This window comes from Amblyraja radiata, chromosome 31 (genome assembly GCF_010909765.2).
Source record: "Amblyraja radiata isolate CabotCenter1 chromosome 31, sAmbRad1.1.pri, whole genome shotgun sequence".
Taxonomy (NCBI): domain Eukaryota; kingdom Metazoa; phylum Chordata; class Chondrichthyes; order Rajiformes; family Rajidae; genus Amblyraja; species Amblyraja radiata.
The window spans coordinates 23,835,660-23,859,315 of record NC_045986.1 but is presented as its reverse complement, the minus strand read 5'-3'; the positions used below and the strand labels follow the sequence as shown (position 1 = coordinate 23,859,315).

Below are 23,656 nucleotides of genomic sequence, written 5' to 3'. Positions count from 1 at the left end.
ACTTCCTGCCTTGTCCTGTCGTTACTGCAGACTATCTTCCTCAATGAAGACACTCGGACTATCGTTGATCAGATTTTACTGCACTTTATCTTGCACTAAATGTTACTCCCTTTATCATGTATCTGTACACTGCAGATGGCTCGATTGTAATCATGCATTGTCTTTCCGCAGACTGGTTAGCACACAACAAAAGCTTTCCACTGTACCTCGGTGCACCTGACGGTAAATTAAACTCAAACTCACAAAGAACAGGATACAAGCATTGACATCGTTCAGAAAAGGAGATCCTCTGATGAAGATAAAGTGGCCTCCAGATAGAAACATGGAAGATAGGTGCAGGACCAGGTCTATTGGCCCTTCGATCCAGCACCGCCATTCAATATGATCGTGGCTGATCATCCAGAATCAGTACCATGTTCCTGCTTTCACCCCATATCCTTTGATTCCGCTAGCTCTAAGAGCCCTAAGAGTTCTAAGAGATAGAGCCAGGTTATTCAGGAGGGGTATGTGTCGCATTTGTTGCCAATGCTGTCTGTGGGACCTAGATTTCAATGGTTCCCTGAGGACAACAATGGCCACACTTTATTGACTGTGAAGCTCTCTGGTGTGTGCAGCTGTCCTGAACCCAGAGCACGGTGACACCGCTGGTGGAGCTGCTACCAGACAGCTCCAATGACTCGGGTTCAGCCCTGACCTCCGGTGCGTTCAGAGTAGACTATGCATGTTCACCCTGTGGCTGCGTGACATCCTCTGGAAGTTCTAGTTTCATCCTAAAGGCTGACATGTCAGTAGGTAAACTGACCACTGTAAAATGCCCCTAGCGTTGGTGTGTGGGGATTGCTGGCTGGTGCGGACTTGATGGGCCGAAGGGCCTGATTCTGCACTGTAACTCTGAACTAAAAAAAAAACAAAGACAAAAAAAATCAGTGTAAAGAATATTAATATGCAAGGGCTGTTTGTGATTAGTTTAGTCGGGCCGGAGGGCTGGTGTGCACGCAGTCTAACTAATCTTCAACTTGAGCCGCACAGCCCAGTTTGCTGAACCTCTACTGGGTTGGGGGGGCAGGTTGTTTAAGGAGCTGGAGTAAGATACACAGATGCTGCAGTCCGACTATTCCTCGCAGACTTGACGGAATGGCTTCCTCCTTATCTCGGTGCGTGGGGTTCGAGGAGCTTAATCAGAAGGCGGGAGGCCCTGGGCCTTCCGAGTCCATGTCTTTACTGGAACTCTCTTTTCATATGAAAAATAAATAAAAATATCTGGGTAAACAAAGAATCAGAGTTGCCAGGAAACGAGGAGTTTGATATAAATCGAACAGATCTGGGGTTTTGATCGGAGGACTGTGGTCTGTGGCAGCGAGTGTGGCCCTGTCCCTTTAAGGAGGCGACTGTAGTACCAATCTCCTGGGACTGGCAGTGGGTAAAGGTCACTGCCTGGCGCTCTCTTTGACGAGGTTCTGCATCTGCGAACAAGTGTTGCCATCTGGAGTGTGCCTGCCAACGTGCGCAGCCCGACTGTGACAGATGGAAAGATTATCAAAACATTAAACGTAAGTGAGTCTTGTCGGGTGGGAACAATGTAGACTTAATGTTCCAAGACTTAATGTTCCAGGCTGCGTTACTGGTGGGAATCTCACAATGAACGAATTGCATTTCCATGTCGTTTTTCATGACCTCAGCATGCCACCCATCCCCAAGCACGTCACAGCCAACAAAATATATTTTTTAAGTACAATTATTTTCAGCATGCTTGCCTTCATCGGTCAAGGTCTGAGTGCTGAGGTTGGGGCATCGTGTTACAGCAGTACAAGACGTCGGTAAGGCCACATTTAGAGTACTGTACAGCTCCTGTTGCCCTTCAGCAGGAAGGACGTTATTAAACTGGGAAAAGGTGCAAAACTATTTTACTGGGTCTGGATGGATTGAGTTGTAAAGAGAGGTCGGATAGGCTCGGTCTCTTTTCCCTTGGAACTAGGAAGCTGAGGAGAGACCCTATAACATCATGAAGGGTATAGATGAGGTGAGTAGCCACAGTCTCTTCACCAGGGTAGGGGGATCAAAAAGTCATAGTCGTACAGCATGGTAACAGTCTATTCGGCCTAACTTGCCCATGCCAACCAAGATGTCCAATCTACACTAGTCCCACCTGCCTGCGTTTGGCCCATATCCCTGTAAACCTTCCCTATCCATGTACCAGGGGCTGACCTGGATCGGGAGCAGCTCAAGTACATCAAGTACGTGGACCAGACTTTGGACATTTGTAAATGGCGCCAATATATTGCAACTTGTGCATGTGTGAGTTCAGCAAAGAAAAATGTCACCATGCATTGCCGTCCAGCGATCACACGTAAGCTAACATTATCATACACATGGGGGACAATTAACAATTCTTACCAATGTCAATAGATCTACAAACCTGTACGCCTTTGGAGTGTGGGAGGAAACCGGAGCACCCGGAGAAAACCCACGCAGGTCACGGGGAGAACGTATCAACTCCGTACAGGCAAGCACCCGTGGTCAGGGTCGAACCGGGGGTCCCTGGCATTGTAAGGCAGCAACTCTACCGCTGTGTGCCACCTGCTGCCCGCTTTTGCCCAACACCTTTCCTGCCGTTCAGACCACCAGGCCGAGGGTGCGGTTCCCCCGTGTGGACCGGGCGGGCTGGAGTTCAGGGACCAGGCCGTGAACCGTCGGCAAGGCCGGGGAACGTACCTTCTTTGTGTCTGACTTCTGACACACTTTGCCCGTCTGAGGGATGGCGTTGACTGTGAAGCTGTCGGGATCTTCCCGGTCTCGGATTTTCGATTCCTTCAGCAGCGAGTCGAGCTTCTTTTTCGCCACGCTCTCCACCTGTTTCCGGTTGGCCGTGGCCTGTCCAAGGAGAGACGGGGGCAGAATTGTCAAGTGACAGCCTCGCGACGGGAGGGGAGATAATTAAATGGAGGGAGGAGCGGTGGGTGGGGAGGGAAGAGATGGAGGAGGAGTGATATCACTGCTACTCAGGTGGGTGGGACTGATAACATCCCATAACTGATCTCTACATGGAATGGTATGGGCATGCAGTGTTCATTGATTCACAAGTGATGGGAGCAGAATTAGGCCATTCGGCCCATCAACCCATTCAATCATGGCTGACCTATCTCTCCCTTCTAACCCCATTCTCCTGCCTTCTCCCCAGGACCCCTCATTGAAGGTAGACACAAAATGCTGGAGTAACCCAGCGGGATAGGCAGAGTGTCCCACTGACTTACTCCAGCATTTTGTGTCTATTTTCGGTGCAAACCAGCATCTGCAGTTCCTTCCTACACCACTCATTGGAGTCTGTTATGAAGTCTGTGCAGAGAGGAACTTTTACAGTGGTCATGGAACTCTCTGCTGGTTTCTGGACACAGGCTGTATAACTACCAAGATCTCCCCACCTGCTTCACCAGACCCTGACAGACACTCACCAGACTCTCACCAGACCCTCACAGGTCCCGTACAAGAGCCTCCACCCAGGACACAGGAGATCCAGCCACAGATGACGTGTTTCCTCAGCTCCAAGACGAGAGCTATGAACAGGAAAGCTAACTCCATCCTCTTAGTCTTTGCGCAGGGACCAGCTAACTTGACGAGTGAATTTCAGAGCTGAGTTTGCGTCACAGAGCATGGGGATAGAAAGTCCCATTCTGCAACTCGCCCTGTTTGAACTGTTTCCGCCCATTGGAAATCTTCCTTTACCCCCACCAAGAAAATTTCACAATATTGCGCTCACAAATGGCCAAGGGTATTTGTGCCACCAGCAATTGCAATAATGTACGTAGATTCCTACAACCCAGGAGGAGGCCGCTCGGTCCATCATCCCCATACTGGCTGTGTGTGAGAGAGTTATCTAATCGCTCCCAGTTCCTGCCCTTCCTGCAAAACGGTGGAATATTCCCCTTATCGAGTGTTTCATCCGACTTCTCTTTGAAGGTCGCACCAGTTTCAGTGGGGTGCGTTCCGCATTGCAGCAACTTCCTGCGTGTGTGTGTGTGAGCGCGCGTGTCGTCTCAGCTTGCAACAAGATACTGTGTGACGCTGGCCCCTACTCCCCAAGCTTCTGTCCCATTGCCTCTCCCTGCTGGGCATCCACACACCCTGCCCCCCCCCTTTACCGATGCTGCAGCTGAGCTTGGGTGGGGAGCCTGACATTGCCCTGGGCTAGAGATGGTGGTGGCGGCAGCAGGTGGCAACGTCCACATCCATTTCCGTCCTCGTCATCCAGCCGACATTGACCCTCTTTGAAAGTTGGACTGGGATTGCTATTTTTACATCTTTACATCGATGTGGCAGGATTAGTGTTCCCTCCTGATACCGTCTCAGGAACATGTAGCATTTCAGCAAGGGCACCAATGTCAAGTAGTTCTTTGCAGAAAGTCAATCCGACAGGTGGGCAGCTGACGGCACACCGTTCTCTGGTTGCCTTCACCATTTCCCCCTCTTTCCGTGTCAGCAAGCGGTCCCAGGCCCAGAGACCCAGACCCACAAGGAGGTCTTCCTCTGCAAACCTGTCCGCACACTCCTTGTTTACAGTGGCCGGGCTCCAATATCCACAGCTGTTTAAGAAGGAACTGCAGATGCTGGAAAATCGAAGGTAGACAAAAGTGCTGGAGTAACTCAGCGGGTGCAGCAGCATCTATGGAGCGAAGGAAATAGGCAACGTTTCGGGCCGAAACCCTTCCGGGTTTCGGCCCGAAACGTTGCCTATTTCCTTCGCTCCATAGATGTAACGAAACCCCAGAAGGGTTTCGACCTTAAACGTTGCCTATTTCCTTCGCTCCATAGATGCTGCTGCACCCGCTGAGTTTCTCCAGCACTTTTGTCTACCTCCTATCCACAGCTATTGGCCTTGCTCGTGGTTGGAGTCATCACACCTCACACAAAGCAAGGTGGCTCTGTCGCTGGAAGTCAGTCAGCCAGTCATTCCAGCCCCTCACCGTCACTGCCCAAGTTCCTCAGGTGACACATTAGTGTTGTACCAGATGTTTAACACGGCATTCCTAAACCGACTGGCAGTGTACAAATAAAACACCAACTCTTAATTGGATTATATATGGAGTGATGAACTACAAAACCCGATGAAGGGCCTGTCCCACGAGCGTGCGACTCCACGCGGCAAGCGCGACCTAAGCGACTCCACGCGGCGAGCGCTACCTAACGTGGTCATTTGAGCCGTACGGCCTCGCGGGGCCGGTCCCATTTCGATCGCCGGAGCCGTATGGAGTTGCGCGGAGCTGGTCCCGGCTCCGAAAAACTGACCGTGTTCAGAAATTTTGCTCGGCAATGGCCTGCCGGCCCGCAGCCGCCTCGAAGCCGTACGTCACGCGCGGACTTCGCTCGCACTTCACGTCACTCACTCGACCTCCGCACGGCCCCCGCTTCTGGTTAGGTCACGCTTGCCGCATGGAGTCGCTTAGGTTGCCGCATGTAGTCGCATGCTCGTGGGACAGGCCCTTAAGACTGTTGAGTGATACAGCGTGGAAACAGGCCCCTCGGCCCAACTTGCCCACACACCGACCAACATGTCCCATCTACACGAGTCCCACCTGTCCTAACCATGCACCCTGTCTAAATGTTTCTTAAAACGTTGCGATTGCACCTGGCTCAACTACCTCCTCCGGCAGCTTGCTCCAGTACCGGATGCTTCAGGTGCTAGCTTGACTCGGATCAGAGAGTGTGCATGAACATGAGATTATTTTTAACACGGCATCAGATTTCCGCATTAAAGTGGTCATGTCTCTCTGAAGGACGGGCACTGCAATCAGTGAATGAGGGTGTTCAGCACAACAACATCACAGTGAGCGGTGGAGCAGCATGTTCATCGCTGGGAGCACTGAGGTGACCAAGGAGAGCAGCCCAGGCTCTGCCACCCACCCCATTCCAAACCTCCGCTAGATAAGCCCACAGGTCAGCAGCAGAGAGAGATCAGATCTTGTGCATGTTCAGTCTGAACTAAATGCTCTGTGATGAGAGGAGTTCCCACAGCCTCCAACTCTTCGAGCCTCCACTGCCATTCAGTTCAGTTTAGTTTAGTTTTGAGATACAGCGTGGAAACAGGCCCTTCGGCCCAGCGATCCCCGCACACTAACACTATCCTACACACACTAGGGACAATTAACATTTATACCAAGCCAATTAGCCTACAAACCTGTACGTCTTTGGGGTGTGGGAGGAAACCGGAGCTTTGATAAGCCTGGAGTTTGATGGAGGCTGCGACTGAACTCAGTCAGCTGAGTGTGACTCTGCAAACATTGTATTGAAACATAGAAAACTAGGTGCAAGAGGAGGCCATTTGGCCCTTCGAGCCAGCTTGGACGTGTGAATTTGCCAGTCATCCACAGTCTTGAGAGGGGAGAGGACTTTGGATTTCTCCGGCCTGTTGGGTGAAAAGTTGCTTCCTGGTTTTTAGCTCCTGAACGATCACACTAGCTGGAATAGTTGAGTTTAATTTAGTTTAGTTTAGGGATGCAGTGGGGAAATAGGCCCATTGGCCCAGAGTCCGCGCCGACCAGTGATCCCCTTACACTAACTCTATCCTACACACACTAGGGACAATTTACAATTTCACCAAGGCCAATTAGCCTACAAACCTGTACGTGTTTGGAGCGTGGGAGGAAACTGGAGCACCCGGAGAAAACCCACGCAGGTCACGGAGAAAACGTGCAAACTCCGTACAGACAGTACCCGTCGTCAGGATCGAACCCGGGTCTGTGGGGCTGTACGGCAGCAACTCTACCGCTGCGCCACCGTGCCGCCCTATTGATGCCATCGATGGCAAATGACACAAATCACACATCGGATGTCTCCAGCGGGAATCTGTCCATCCATCCAGCCCAGGCTTCCCAGAATTCGTAGTCAGACCAGTATTTGCTCCATTTCACTGGAGTGTATGAGATGGTTGCCCTGCAATCACGGGCAATAAAAGATTACTTTCCAGAACACAGTCATCACCAAAGCCAGACGGTCAAATTCATCAGACGGTTAAGAATGCTGTGCCTGTGCTAAATTTTTTGGAATACTTTTCCAAATGGAAATAGATTCTTGATTAAATTGGATTGGCTCAACTTTCATGATCAATCAAGTTGCCTTTCATTTTCTAATGCTGATATTTTGGGGATTAATAATCAAAAGTGTTGCCAGAGCTTTTAGTTTTTTGTGGGCCTGTGCAGTTAACTTTCAGTTCCAGTTTCAGTTTGAGTTTTAGTTGTGAAAAGTCGATAATCCCATATAGTCCACGGTCTTTATACAATCACTCTCTGTAGCTCCAATGGTGCCAAGTTTAGAAGGCTTTCTTCCCCAATAACATCACCTCTGAGGTTAGCTAGACTCTCTCTCTCTCTCTCTCTCACTCCTCCATAGATGATGCCTTACCTGCTAAGTATTTGCAGCATTGTCTGACTTTATTTCAGAGGTAGCCAGAATAATTAGTAAGTCTGGTAACCTGCTCTCTCAGCAGAGTTTGTAAGCACCATCCCCATGGTGTGGGTTTTAGAAACATAGAAAATTGGTGCAGGAGTAGGCCATTCGGCCCTTCGGGCCAGCACCGCCATTCAATATGATCATGGCTGATCATCCAAAACCAGTACCCTGTTCCAGCTTTTTCCCCATATCCCTAGATTCCCTTAGCCCGAAGAGCTAAATCTAACTCTCTCCTGAAAACCCACAAGGCAACTCAGTACTCCCATTTCACATCACTGCGTTGCTATGCTATGTGATAATGGGGGGGGGGGGGGAATGGGTGAGGGGTAGGATGCTGCAAGTTTCAGTCAACAGTACCTTCCACTTCACATGAACGCACCATCAAGGAGGAAGAAAAGGCAGTAAGAAAAGGCACGGAAGCAGAGAAATCTTGATTAGAGAGAATCACATGGTTAATGTGAAAGCTGTAAAGAACGACATAGAATGCACAACAGAGAAACAATCATTGCTAAATCCTCCTGTTCCTGGATGATATTCCACGACTCTAATCAGAAGCTGGTGGGATTTGCAGGGGACGGGGGTGGGAGTAGCTGATGTGTATCTCCGCCTGTGCTGGCATTCACATGCACGCTGCAAGGAGGTCGCTACTCACGGGCACGCAGGGTCTGTGGAAGGTCTCCACCAGCGAGAAAGCATTCTCAGGAGAGAACGGGTAAAACATTGCAGGAAAGAATTACTGATAGAAGCAGAACAAATAATCAATGGTGACCCAGGATATCTTGACACTTTGATGGTCAGAGGGAGGAGTCAGGGCTGCCACATTGAGACTGAAGATGCAATGGGAACCATCTTGCAAGCGGAAAGGAGGGGAACCATAATTCCTGGGAAGACGTATGGAATTGAGGATTATTAGTTCCTGATGTATTATCTTGGTGTTTTACCAAGGACACCGACGTTTTTATGTACCTTGGCGTTTCATTCAAAAAGCAATGCTTGTATAAGGGTAAATGTCACCTTGCAGGTGGAACCAAGATTAGTAAAGGGTGAACATTCCTCTCTGCTGTCCGATTAAACACGTTTATTAAAGCATTTCTAATCTTTAGATATGTTTGATAGTTCGGGATATTAAAACCGAATAGGTCCACAGAGTTAGAATTGAGTGAACACAGAACCTCTCCCCAACTGGAGTGGTCAAAGGTTTTGGGAATGGAAAGCTTTTCATCCCTGGCATTCCTGGGGCAGGGACAGCATGGGTTGGAGAAAAGGTAACGTTCCCTCTGCAGTGTACCCACAAAACTCCCTGGGCAGGTACAGTGTGGACAAGTACTGAACGCAGGCTCCTCGACACTGTCTCAATAAACACTCTCTGGCCAGGTACTGTGTGGATCGGAATAGAACGCAGGCTCCCCAACACTGCCTCAACAAACACTGCCTCAACAAACACTGCCTCAACAAACACTGCCTCAACAAACACTGCCTCAACAAACACTGCCTCAACAAACACTGCCTCAACAAACACTCCTTGGGCTTCAGGGCTCTCTCGAAAACACCAATGTGCCAAACCCAGCCTGCCATGTTTAAATTCCACCTCCACCTCCAGTTTAAATTCCATTTGGAATATTTTGGAGGACCAAGAAACCAAGAAATCATGGATAAACCTTTCTGCACCAAAATGGCATTCGCCATCTCACTTGGATTAGATTGCCAGTCTAGTGCTGATTGGAGATCAGAAATTGGTTGTTGCTGCCCAAGCCCATGCCTCACATCGTGAGCAGATGGAAAATAATGTAATGATGTTATTCTCCACCAAACCCGTCCAGCTCAAAAACTCTTCCTCTCTCCCTCTGATGTTTACCCTGAATACTGGCACTCATAGTTACGTGTTAGTGCCAGCTCCCATCAATCTCCTGATGCTTTTGCCACCTCTGCCTGACCACTGGCTGGCACTGGTTTTACCCGTCCACCAGTGCTGGGACTAGTCTTTCACTGTATCATAACATGAGGTTCTCACAGAAGCTCTGATCCTCTGCACCAACTAGGAGCGTCACCATGACAGGGAGCTTTGAGATGATTAAAGGGTTTCCCAACAGCATCCAGAATTAAGGACGGGTAATTATCCTCTAACGCGCGGCGGTGGTGTTGACAACCTCGCTGCTTCCCATACCACATCCCCTGCTCAGCCTCCGCACTAACCATCAACAAGCATCTGAACCTTTAATAACCATTGTTAACGATTGTCAAAACAGCGTAATTGCAATCTTTCTCGCTACTTAAAAAAGAGATTAATGGGGGTTAGAGTGGATCCATTCCTAACATTTGGAAATGACTGTCCGCATGAAATTACTACACTGTTATTCTTTCAAAAATCCTGTCTCCCACAGTAATCAAATTGAAATGTTCCGTCTGCATCTCTCTACTTACATCTCCGTTCATCAGCTTGCAATCGTCTTCGATTTCATCCGCACTATCCTCGTCCGACACCTCGCCCTCCTCCGCATCTTCACTGATGTTTGCAGATAGTTTCTTGCCCTGAAATGGAGGAGGTAGAGATGTGAGATTGTTGGGGGGGGGGGGGGGGGGGGGGGGGGGGAGGTCAGAGAGAATTGGGAAGTGGGGAGAGAGGGATGGAGGGAGAGATGGAGATGGAGATGGAGATGGAGAGGGAAAGGGAGAGGGAGAGGGAGAGGGAGAGGGAGAGGGAGATGGAGATGGAGATGGAGAGGGAATGGGAGAGGGAGAGGGAGAGGGAGAGGGAGAGGGAGAGGGGGAGGGGGAGGGGGAGGGAGAGGGAGAGGGAGAGGGAGAGGGAGAGGGAGAGGGAGAGGGAGAGGGAGAGGGAGAGGGAGAGGGAGAGGGAGAGGAGAGGGAGAGGGAGAGGGAGAGGGAGAGGGAGAGGGAGAGGGAGAGGGAGAGGGAGAGGGAGAGGGAGAGGGAGAGGGAGAGGGAGAGGGAGAGGGAGAGGGAGAGGGAGAGGGAGAGGGGAAGAGGGGAAGAGGGGAAGAGGGGAAGAGGGGAAGAGGGGAAGAGGGGAAGAGGGGAAGAGGGGAAGAGGGGAAAGAACAAAGATCAGGTGCGGGCAGAGCCAAGGAAAGTTAGAGAACAAATGAGAGATGTATCGAAGTCAAAGTGCGCATTTAAAACTCCAGTAAAGACTGGATTTCCCACTCCCCTGCAGTGAAGGGGGAGATGACTGGGGGAAGCGCTAGCACTAGCGAGGGGATAGGTAGAGGGACATGTGAAGTTCTGGTAGATCACATTCCCCACTGGGCATTGTGTGAGTGCAGAGTGAGCAGAATCACCTTGCTCCATTAACAGTGATTTCCGGAGATGACCCAGTTTTCTGTTCCATGTACAGTTCCGGGACGTGTGAAATTTGCATCAGAGCACAGGTTGAGCATAAATCAAACGTGTCCCCAATCTCTCCAATGCCTCCTAATTTAGATCAGGAGAAGCTAAACAGAGTGAGCCAGCAAGTAATTCACCTCCACTCCCACAGGACGATCATCGGATTGCCAGCCAGGGACGGCACTATGATTTTATTAAACTATCCGTTCACTAGATGTGGCCTTAGCTGGACATGCCAGCATTTAGTGTCCATCCTAGATCATCCCTGAGGATAGCATTTAACTATCAAGTTCCACGGTGGGTGTGATAGGAAATGAGAACGTTGGTGGTTGTCAGCGAGGGATCTCATGGTCTGATCGGCAATGACGTGAGGAGCTAGGAGATGCTGCTGACGATGCAACTGAGGTCGAGAAGCAAGCACGGTTGAAATCATTGCCACGGGTGGGTGACATGATAGCACTCGGATTCAGTCTGGCACCAGACAAATCGGAAAGCATTCGCTGGAATCCATCCACCCAAACAGCCTGTGCAGTTATGGGCCGAAGGCAGGGGAACGGGGTTGAGAGGGAAAGATAGATCAGCCATGATCGAATGGCGGAGTAGACTAGATGGACCGAATGGCCCAATTCTGCTCCTAGACCTTATGAGCTGTGTGGAGCTTCCTCATCACACTCAACGAACAGAATTTCCTCCTAAATGCTTCATGTAATCTGCCAGAAACCACCTCCCAGTTATCTTGTTGAGAACTCAGCCTCGAGTTGAAAGAATTTCCACAGATCCAAACGATCACAGGAGAAATGTTTTTAGATCCGTGCAGTTATGACAAGATCACACGTGACTACTTGTGCAGGAAGTTCTCCCAGGGCTTTGGCCGACACTGTCTCTCGAACAATATCTCCACAACAGGAAATAGACACAAAATGCTGGAGTAACTCAGCGGGACAGGCAACATCTCTGGATGGAAGGAATGGGTGACGTTTCGGGTCGAGACCCTTCTTCAGACTGAGTCAGGGGAGAGGGAGGTACAGAGTCTCCACAACAGGTATCTGGGCATTACCCGTGATTTTCGTTGGAGTTTGCAGTGACCCTTTCCCCAGACCACGATAACAAATATTTTTCATCAGTATTTCCTTAACCATGAAGCATTTTGGAGTCAGAGGGTATGTTATAAATGCAAATGATACTTATTTCATAGAAGCCTTTCCCTTTAAGTCAGAGAAGGGAGGGAACATGTTACCTTGGCAACCATGGGAAAAAAATGACTTAACGGTTTTCTTTTCCATAAATTGAATTGAGATAGAAGATAATTGCCCTCTAATCAATCTCAGTTGCAATCGACCTCAGTGACCCCCCATCCTGCCTCGCTCAATATTAATGAAGATCTGATTGCCTTTGTACCTTCACGAGAATCTTTCCTTTCAAGCTCTCAGGGGAAGGCAGCTGGGTCACATTGTCCACATGCACGGAGGATACGTCAAGTTTGTCCCCGAAGATCTCGCACAGGTACTGAGCCATCTTCTTCTGCTGCGGCACGCTGCAGTGGTTCTCCACCGACAGGATGATTGGATATCTGCAATCCAGACACAGGCAAGCAAGCATTCAGCGCAACTTTACAATGCACTGGGTCCCGCAAGCTCACCTTGCAGGGGAAGCTTTAAGCTGCGCCCAGCCATGGTGCAGCTGCACTGGAGCTGCAGTGAGGAGAGGATGATGGAACAGTGTGGGGGGGGACTTACACTCTCTATCTAACCAACCCACCCTGGGAGCGTTTGATGGGACAACATAGAGAGGACATTGCTCTATACTAAGGATAGTTTGGATATCCGTGGATATTTTTAAGGCAGAGATAGATAGATTCTTGCGTAGGAAGGAACTGCTGGTGGTGGTTTAAACCGGAGATAGACAGAAAAAGCTGCAGTAACTCAGCGGGACAGGCAGCATCTCTAGAGGGAAGGAATGGGTGACGTTTCGAGTCGAGACCCTTCTTCAGACTCTTGATTAGTACGGGCATCAGGGGTAATGGGGGGAAGGCAGGAGAATGAGGATAGGAAGGAAAGATCGATCAGCCATGGTTGAATGGCAGAGTAGACTTGATGGGCCGAATGGCCTAATTCTGCTCCTATCACTTATGACCATGTGACCTCATACCTAACCCAGGCTGTGCCTTTGAGAATGTTTGATGGTTTAGTACAGACACAATGTTGCTCTATATCACACCCATGCTATATCTTTCTCTGGAAGTGTTTGAGTGCAGACGGAGCTTCACTCTGTACCAAAACACAAAGTGCAGGATTAACTCAGCAGGTCAGGCAGCATCTGTGGATGGAATGGACTGACGACGTTTTGGGTCAGTACTGTTCTTCTGGGTGGTAGTCAGGCCGTTCTGACTCTTTACTCTATACTATCCTATGCTGTGAAAGTGTTTGGTGGGACTTATACATTTGGAATGTGGGAAGGACAGTGGTGCAGCAGCAGAGTTGCAGCCTTACAGCGCCAGAGTCCTGGGTTCGATCCTGACGATGGGTGCTGTCTGTACAGAGTTTGTACGTTCTCCCTGTGGTGCTCCAGTTTCCTCCCACATTCCAAAGGCGTGCAAGTTTGCGGGTTGGCTTCTGAAAATGGTCCCTAGTGTGTGGGATAGAACTAGTGAGTGGGTGAGCGTTGGTCGGCACGGACTCAATGGGCCGAAGGGTCTGTTTCCACGCTGTATCTCTAATCTAAACTTAACAATTCTTCAGTCTTGGGTGAAACTGTGTAAATTTGAACCATAAATAGAACCCATGACATTACAATCATGGTTAGGTGATTAAGAAGGAACTGCAGATGCTGGAAAATCGAAGGTAGACAAAAATGCTGGAGAAACTCGGCGGGTGAGGCAGCATCTATGGAGCGAAGGAAATAGGCGACGTTACGGGTTGAGTCTGAAGAAGGGTTTCGACCCGAAACGTCGCCTATTTCCTTCGCTCTATAGATGCTGCCTCACCTGCTGAGTTTCTCCAGCATTTTTGTCTACCTATTACAATCATGGTACTCACTCTGACTTTGCAAAAGCATATTTATTGATGGTTTCAATCGCATCTCGGAAGAGGATTTTGGAGGTGAGCGTGTAGCCGTGGTGAACAATGGGTTCACCATCTGGTCCATCCCAGCAGTCAACTGCAACGTAAACAGTTACCCATCAAAACGGTGCAGAAAGCAGTAGCTGTCGTTTAACACAAGCTGCAGGGAAAAGGGTCTCCAGCCTTCATGGCCCAACCCTGCCTTTGTCAGTACGCTGCTGCCACTCCCCTCAGTTTGTAGTTTCTCCCTGTAACAGCTTGTTTTTTACTCCGGATGCTCCAGTTTCCTCCCACAACTTGGTCGGCATTGGCAAGTTGGGCTGTTTGCATCGCAAAGGCAGACAGGTTTGTAAGTGAAATTAATAACATAGCTCCTAGTGAGTACAGTGGCGCTGGTGTACGGGGCGATCGCTGGTAGGCGCGGACTCTCTGTGCCAAAGGGCCTGTTTCCACGCTGCATCTCTAAACTAAACCAAACTAAACTAAACTTAACTAAACAACAACTTGGTTTATCAAGTGCTGTGAACATGAGGAAATATCCCGCATTCATCCCCCAAAGATGGGGCCTGTCTGACTGTAACATGTAGTATCTCGCAAGACCAACATAGGGCCAAGGCCAGAAGATGGAGAGTGCCAGCTTTGATCTTACCTTCCACACAGCGGCAGCCAGCCTGGAGCACCCATGCGTACATGTCCACCCGTGACTGCGACATCAGCTGGTCCCCCATCAGATAGGTGTTGTGGGACGAGGCAATGTAATAGTTGCAGAGGGGCTGTGTCATGTCCTGGATCACATTGTAATGTTCGGGGTTGAAGATATCCCCGGCTGGGCTCCGCATGTAGTTGGTGAAACCTGGCGGGTCGATAACATCCATTTTAACGCGGAGATTGACAGAATCTTGATTAGTCCGGGTGTCAGGGGTTGTGGGGCGAAGGCAGGAGAATGGGGTTGTGAGGGAAATGATTGAATGGCGGAGTAGACTCGATGGGCCCAATGACCTAAGTCTGCTCTTAGAACTTATCAACTTATGATAGAAAGACGGATTCATTCCACCGAGGGGAGGGGAAAACTCAACTAGTGCCCATTCACTGGGGCCGGCTGGTGAGGGAACGAGGGGCCATGCGAGGAGGCGCAGGGGAATGGCAATGTTTGCACAAGTGCGTATGTGTTGAAGGGACAGGGGCAAACTCTCCTCTTGTGCCCCACGTGGGTATAACAGCTGCTGCCTGGGCAAGCGTGGAGGAATCAGCTACTTGAGGGGCGGCACGGTGGCGCAGCGGTAGAGTTGCTGCCTTACAGCGCCAGAGACCCGGGTTCATAGAAACATAGAAACATAGAAAATAGGTGCAGGAGTAGGCCATTCGGCCCTTCGAGCCTGCACCACCATTCAATGTGATCATGGCTGATCATCCAACAGTATCCCATCCCTGTCTTCTCTCCATACCCCCTGATCCCTTTAGCCACAAGGGCCACATCTAACTCCCTCTTAAATATAGCCAATGAACTGGCCTCAACTACCTTCTGTGGCAGAGAATTCCACAGATTCACCACTCTCTGTGTAAAAAATGATGTTCTCATCTCGGTCCTAAAAGACTTCCCTCTTATCCTTAAATTGTTACCCCTAGTTCTGGACATCCCCAACATCGGGAATAATCTTCCTGCATCTAGCCTGTCCAACCCCTTAAGAATTTTGTAAGTTTCTATAAGATCCCCCCTCAATCTTCTAAATTCTAGCCGAGTACAAGCCGAGTCTATCCAGTCTTTCTTCATATGAAAGTCCTGCCATCCCAGGAATCAGTCTGGTGAACCTTCTCTGTACTCCCTCTATGGCAAGAATGTCTTTCCTCAGATTAGGGTCGATCCTGACTACGGGCATTGTCTGTACAGAGATTGTACGTTCCCCCTGTGATCACGTGGGTTTGCTCCGGGTGCTCCGGTTTCATCCCACACTCCAAAGACGTACAGGTTTCTAGGTTAATTGGCTTCAGTAATATTGTCCCTAGTGTGTAGCATAGCATTAGTGTACGGGGTGATCGCTGGTCAGCATAGACTCGATGGGCCGAAAGGCCTGTTTCCGCTCTGTATCTCTAAAAGCCTGAAAAAAAGTAAAAGTTGGCAGCCCATGGAACCCAGGCATCGGTAAGAAATCGACAAGAAGGGAATAAAGGGCAGAGCCGGTGAACCTACCATCGATCCCAAGCACACCACGCTTCTGGTTCTCCAGGCACGGCTCAAATTTGTCAATGATCTCCAGGCAGCGTTCCTTCATCACGCAGCTCATCTGGGAGAGAGATAGGGAGAGGGAGAGATAGAGAGAGAGAGATAGAGAGAGAGCGAGCTTAGAACAGCTGTCTCTGCCGTGTATCCGACAACAAGGTGTCTAATTGCACAGGACAGTCGATGCATTTGATTCCCAAACCTGTGACTCAATCTCCAGAAGATAGACACAAAATGCTGGAGTAACTCAGCGGGACAGGCTTCTTCATGGTCTTGATCCTAAAAATCACCTATTCCGTCTCTCCACAGATGCTGCCTGTCCCGCCGAGCTACTCCAGCATTTTGTGTCCATCTTCAGTTTAAACCAGCATCTGCAGTTCCTTCCTACACACTCAATCTCCAGGATGTTCCCAGTGGATCGGCGCTCCCCAGGGATTGATGCTGACCTGACCGTATAGATGTTGGGTTTGATGCTGGATATGTGGGATTAAATAGAGTCACAGAGCATGCAAACAGACCCTTCAGCCCAACTTTCCAATGCCCACCAAGTTGTCACTCTAGGCTGGTCCTATTTGCCTGCATTTGGCCCATAACTCTCTCAGCCCTTGCTGTCCACCTATCTCCTCATATGTCTTTTGAAAGTCACAATTGTGTCTGCTGTTTGATGGGAAACAAGCTAGTAGTATTCTTCATTTTGAGATTTTTCCCCGATGGCTCTACACTGGTGGCAGATCTATAACCAACCAATCTCAAAGTTCAGTAACTCACTCCCCAAACCCTGCCACCTCTCAGCCACCCTCTGTCTCTCTTCCCCTCTGCATCACTGTTCCTACATCCCTTCATGTGAGTTTGAAGAAGGATCCCGACCCGAAACGTCATCCATTCCTTCTCTCCAGAGATGCTGCCTGTCCCGCTGAGTTCCTCCAACTTATTGTGTCTATCTTCCCTTTATGTGGCCCAGTATCTGATTTTATTTTACAATCCTCTCGTGATGTATTGGGATGTTTCTACCACTTCACATATAGTTGTTGTTGCTGGTGTTGGACTGATCACTGAGACCAGGCGTACCTGGACAAGCAAACCTCCCACTGATTGTACTTGTCCCTGTTCTCAAAGGGAAAGAGAACTATGTAAAGAGTTAAGTCCCAGTGATATTGAACATACAGTTAAACCAGGATTCAAGGCAACTCAAAACTTAAACTGGGGTGGCTTAGGAAAGTCGGAATATTAGTCATAGCTTGAAATGCCAGTGGCGTTTCTCTCTCCATAGACGCTGGCTGCTCTGTTGTGCATTTCCGGCATTCCCTTCTTTCACTTCAGATTTACAGCACCTGTACCAATTTCTTTACAGAACAGGGCAGACAGATGAAGTTGGCTACAGGATAAGGAAATCTAGCTACCAAACCTAAGAGAAGAAGCGAGTTAGATTCTTGGCTACAGGATAAGGAAATCTAGCTACCAAACCTAAGAGAAGAAACGAGTTAGATTCTTGATTAGTACGGGGGTGTCAGGGCGAGGGAGAGGTTCGGAGTTGTGTGATTCTTGGCTGGCCTGACTCCAGGTAAAAATAACATTGCAAATTAAATTATAGTATTGTTTTTTTTTAAATCTCCTACTATTAATATCTGAGTACAAAACTTAGAAGAAAAAAACTGTGAATTTGCAAATCTTTAAAACAGTTTCTTAAAATATCTGGCACCCTTTGCATTCAGCTGATCGGAAATTGATACTTAACTTTGCTACATTCTGATCAGCAGTGGTTGAATATTGATACTGATATTGAATACTAATGTGTACTTTCTGAACATTAATTTCCACAGGTTAAATGGTGATATATACTGGCTGAATATTCATGCAACCAATGAATGTTGATCTAAATAGGCCAATGTTGTTATGTGTTGGTTAAATGCTTATGTACACTAGTTAAATGCTGACATACAGTATACTGGGCGAATTTTGAAAAATCACCAATTGAGTATTGAAATGCACTCATTAAATATTAACAAATGCTCACCGTAAATCGGTAACAACAGTTGTTAAATGTTCACAGGGACTTAATAAATATCGGCAGGGCCAAGCTTTATATCGACAGCCCTTGGATGACGTGGATGCGCGGGAAGAAAGCAGGATTAGTTTGTGATTACGGAGCTGCTCTCTAGTGCTGATTCATTTCTGCTCCGTACACTGAACAATTGATAAATACCACCTTGGTGATTACTGATAAAGATACTCGGTTTGAGAAAACAGGCTTAGCATCATGATAATTTGACAAACATCACACCTGTCTTTTTACACTTGGTGCTTACTGAATTTGTTACTCGAAGCGGTGTGTGAAAAGATAAATGTGCGCGAATATGCTCAGTGCTATCTGGCCTCATTTTTGATTTACGCTGCGTTTGTTCAGGCTGACGGGGAAGCGGATGGTTCAGCATGCTGCCTCAGGGTGCGAGGGACTGCGAGGAATTAGCTGAGGATAAAGAAGACATGTGAAGACAGAGGTGACCAAAACCAGGAAGACCAACAGCAGAGGAGTCATTCCGCCTGGCAGCAACGACCCGACCCTCCACTGTGGGCGGATCGATTGTCATCATGTAATGTCTTTCCGCTGATGGTTAGCACGCCACTAATGTTATTTACTGCACCTCGGTACATGTGACAATAAACTAAACTCAACAGAACTAAACCTAGAGAATCAAGATCCATCAGTGAAGCACACGGCAAAGACTAAACTGACAATCATTAAAGGGAAATTATTAGCTGAAATAAAGGGGATGGGAGCCAAGGTCGGCCTTGGTCTGTGGAGATGTTTCCGTACTTTATCCGTGCTTGGGATGGCCGCAGTTATTGCCCATCCTGGATTGACCCTGAACTGAGGGAGAATGAAGAGTCAACATAGATGGTGGGGCAGGGGTCACGTACAGGCCAGGCCAATAAGATCCACACCTTCTATTCCCTGAAGGACGTCCGTGAACCAGTTGGGTTTGGATGATGTTGGGCAGATTTCAGGTTAGTGAACGTACAGCCCAGGAGGAAGGAGTGATATATCTCCGTGGACCACTGTCTTCTCACAATAATGCCACATCTCCTCTGCCTGGAAAACGCACCAGTGGAATTGGCTGAAGTATTTACTCTTGTTTGAGCGGTGACGTACATGCCTCGAACTCTCTGCTGCTGACGTTTGGTGCCATTGCTACACAAGCGACTCATTGCAGAAGAAGGCCTCCCCGCGTATTTTGCGCACAGTACAAATATCGAAAGAAAACACAAACTCTGGAGGGTCTCATCTCTGGAGGGAATGGACAGATAACGTTCTGGGTCGGGACCCTTATTCACACTGAATGGACCAGGGGGTGAAAAGCTGGAAAAGAGAGGTGGGGGTTGGGGTGGGGTAAAACATCACAGTTCGGGGTCAACCAGGATCTACTATGTATAGCAAGGAACTGCAGATCCTGTTTTATTCCGAAGATAGACACAAAATGATAGTGTAACTCAGTGGGTCAGGCGGAATCTCTGGAGAAAAAAGATGGGTGATGTTGTAGGTCTGAACCCTTTATGTTTTATTTCGGATTCCTGCTGCTCTCCTGCTGTTTGACCATGTTCTGGCCCAGAGTCGCCACCACAGCTACGTGTGTTTTCCCAGCACTTGCCCGCGTCGCTATCCTATGCCACAAGGCGCATGGCTCCATTTCCAGGCCTTCCAGTTTGTGCCCAAACAGGATATTTTCTCTTTGCTTATTTTTAAGATTCACTCATCCCTTCGCATCAAACCACCCCATCCCATGGCACGTTCCTCCGTTACTGCTGGAGATGTACCACATGTCCCTTTACCTTCTCCCTCACATCCATCCAGGGACAACAGCAGACCTTCCAGGTGAGACAGAGGACCAAGTGCACCTCCTCTAACCTCATCTGCTGCATCCGGTGTACCTGATGTGTACATCCCAGTGCACGTTCCCTGCACACCGGCAAGACTACGGAAGCCTGTTTCATACACCCACCACCCTTTGTGTAAAAAAAAAAGTTACCCCTCAGGTTCCTATTAAATCTTTCTCCCCTCACCTTAAACCAATGCCCTCTGGTTCTCGATTCCTCAACTCTGGGCAATAGACTGTGCGTTTAGCAGATCTATTCCTCTCATGATATCGTATCATGGGTGGGTGGGTGTGATTAAGTTAATGTCGACAGACGGGTTTATCAGTTTTTAAAAATGAAGTTTGAAACAGCAGAGGTATTTGAAAGACAGGCTGATCTGCCTTGCAGAGTTGAGAAGCATTCCTTAATCTACGCTCTAATGGTGCCAGGGCCACTGGCTGAACTCTCAGCTACCGCTGAAAGCACAGTAAGGGTGAGACACAATTCTGAGGGTATCAGGAATTACTGCATTTAAGTAATTGCAAACATGCTGGTTTTTATTATTGAGTTGCTCTCAAAGGGGAAAGAATATTGCAAATAACAGGAAATCTGTTTTAATTGAGGAGCTGAATCTTTACAAAGAGTTATCAGGTGAAATTGCTTCTGTGTCTTGGCACAATGAATTACTTTTAGATTGCTTTCATGTAGGCAGTTAAATCAATAAACTGTAACGTTCCAGAGGCAGCAGAGAGATGAACGGGCAGCCCATTTGCCTTTGATTAATGGATGATCATTGGGAGAGTTCTGGTGGCGCGGCCCGTGATTCACAGTAAAGCATGGTGAGGGATGAAATTCAGTCCCTAGCGAGGGGTGACATAGGGACCGACGATGTAGAGTCGCTGTGGATAGAATTGAGGAACTGCAAAGGTAAGAAGACACCAATGGGAGTTATCTGCAGGCCCCCAAACTGCAGCCCGGATATAGGGTGCAAGTTGCAGCAGGAGCTAAAATTGGCATGGAACAAAGGTAAATGCCACAGTAGTTATGGGAGGTTTCAATATGCAGGTAGACTGGGAAGATCAGGTTGGTTGTGGATCCCAAGAAAGGGAGTTTGTAGAATGCCTCTGATATAGATTCTTAGAGCAGCTTGTACTGGAGCCTACCAGAGAGAAGGCAATTCTGGATTTAGTGTTGTCCAATGAACCAGATTTAATAAGGGAACTCAAGGTAAAGGAACCGCTAGGATGTAGTGGCCATAATATGATGTTTTAATCTTCAATTTGAGAGGGAGAAGGTTAAATCGGAAGTGTCGCTGTTGCAGTTGAACAAAGGGGACTATGAAGGCGCTGGCCAAGGTAAACTGGAAAAGGATCCCAGCAGGAATGATGGTGGAACAGCAATGTCAGGAATTTCTGGGCATAATCCAGATGATGCAGGATCATTTCATTCCAAAGTGGAAGGAAGATTCTAAAGGGAGTAAGAGGCAACCGTGGCTGACAAGGGAAGTTAGGGATGGAATAAAACGAAAAGAAAAGGTGTATAACACAGCAAAGAGTAGCGGGAAGCCAGAGGATTGGGAAACTTTCAAAGATACAACAGAAGGAACAAAAAGGGCAATACGGGCTGAAAATATGAAGTACGAGGGTAAAGTGGCCAAGAATATAAAGAAGGATAGTCAAAGCTTCTTTAGGTATGTTAAGAGAAAAAGATTAGTAAAGACAAATGTGGGTCCCTTGAAGGCAGAAACAGGTGAGATTTTATGGGGAACAAGGAAATGGCAGAAGAGTTGAACAGGTACTTTGGTTCTGTCTTCACTAAGGAAAACACAAACAATCTCCCAGATGTACTGGAGGACAGAAGATCTAGAGAGACTGAGGAACTGAAAGAAATTGGCATTAGACGAGAAATAGTATTGGGTAGACTGAAGAGACTGAAGGGTGATAAATCCCCAAGGCCTGATGATCTGCATCCCAGGATACTCAAGGTGGCTCTAGAAATAGTGGACGCATCGGTGATCATTTTCCAATGTTCTATAGATTCAGGGTCAGTTCCTGTGCATTGGAGGGTAGCTAATGTTATCCCACTTTTCAAGAAAGGAGCGAGAGAGAAAACAGGGAATTATAGACCACTTAGCCTGACATCGGTGGTGGGGAAGATGCTGGAGTCAATTATTAAAGAAGTAATAACGGCACATTTGGAGAGCAGTAAAAGCATTGGTCCAGGTTAGCATGGATTTATGAAGGGGAAATCCTGTTTGACTTCTGGATTTTTTCGAGGATGTCACAAGTAAAATGGATGAAGGAGAGCCAGTGGATGTAGTGTTCTGGACTTTCAGAAAGGCTTTGATAGCCCTGAACTCCAGCATCAAAGCATCCAGAGCAATAGGAGGGAATCACAGCTTTAGGAAAAGACGAGGTTTGAGTTTGGACTGTTGGCTCTTTTCCAGGAATGGTAGCAGGTCCCACAACAGGCACGTCAGAGCAACAAAAGACAGGCACATCTAATGAAGCCAGTTGAATTGCAGTTCAAATATATTAAAAGATATCAAAGCTAAACGCTGCTGTTTTCGTGCCTGCGTAAATTGATAATGATACAGTGAGACCATGAAGCTGTAATTATACCCTGCAACACCTGGGAAATTATTTTTGCAACATTATCCTTGAGATTCATTGGGCAGGAGGCACAAGTAAACACAGCTGTCTGGGTTTAATGACTGACCAGAGAAGGGCTAGAAATGTCAGCCTCAGCATATTCCACACTCGGCGGGCCAGGGGGGCCATTGATGAGCCGAGAAGTGTTACTTTCTTGATATTTCTTTCATCCCCTCTCTGTGACTACATCTGCCCCAACAATTCACCACAAACTCATGCTTCTTCTAATTACAGCCTCTACGTTTGCTCCCTTGTATCCACCACTGACCATTCTTCCTTCCCAAGGTCTTTGACTCTCTCCTAAACAATCAGCTTTCACCCCTTTCTCTCTTCCTTTAAACTTTCCTTCATGCATACCTCATCCGGAAATGCTTTGACATTCCCTCTGAATGTGTCTCTATGATTGTACCCGACTGTAACAAGTCACTCTGACACTGTGTCCCTGTGTCTGTAGCCCCCCCCGATACTGGAGTCCACTTAGACTGGATCCCTCTGACACTGGTTCCATTTGACACTAGATCCCCCCAAGACAGTAGCCCTCTGATACTGGATCTCTGACACTGAATCTCCCTGGCACTGGATTTCTCTGGCACTGGATCTCTCTGGTACTGGATTACTCTGGCACTGGATTTCTCTGCACTGGTTCCTTCTGACACCATAGCCCGTGGACACTGGATCCCTTAGTACATTTGCCCCATGACACGTGGGTTTTCTCCAGGTGTTCCGGTTTCCTCCCACACTCCAAAGACGTGCAGGTTTGTAGGTTAATTGGCCCGGTAAGATTGCAAATTGTCACTAGTGTGCAGGATAATACTGTTCATAGAGTCATACAGTGTGGAAACAGGCCCTTCTGCCCAACTTGCCCACACCAACCAACATGTCCCATCTATACTAGTGAACGAGGAATCGCTGGTCGGCATGGATTCAGTGGGCCGAAGGGCCTGTTTCTGCATGGTGTCTCTGGAACTAAACTAAACTAAATCACAGCTTGCTTTAAAAAGTGCCGCGAACATGGGGAAACAACCCTGGTCATTCGCAGGAGCACAATAACGTGAATAAAGAGGGTACCAACAGTGTCTGGTGCAAGGCCG

At 48.3% G+C, this 23,656-nt stretch overlaps 1 protein-coding gene across 4 annotated transcripts in view; it reads right to left on the bottom strand.

Annotated features, from left to right (window-relative positions):
- plch2 (phospholipase C eta 2) overlaps nt 1-23,656 on the bottom strand; it is a 211,805-nt gene that overhangs the window by 44,107 nt on the left and 144,042 nt on the right. For all 4 annotated transcript variants that reach the window (XM_033048120.1, XM_033048121.1, XM_033048122.1 and 1 more), the window contains 6 exons: nt 16,033-16,126; nt 14,494-14,697; nt 13,821-13,941; nt 12,184-12,355; nt 9,862-9,969; nt 2,713-2,871 (listed from right to left, as the gene is read on the bottom strand). In XM_033048120.1, the coding sequence (XP_032904011.1) occupies nt 2,713-2,871; nt 9,862-9,969; nt 12,184-12,355; nt 13,821-13,941; nt 14,494-14,697; nt 16,033-16,126 (858 nt within the window). The remainder of the gene's footprint in view (nt 1-2,712; nt 2,872-9,861; nt 9,970-12,183; nt 12,356-13,820; nt 13,942-14,493; nt 14,698-16,032; nt 16,127-23,656) is intronic.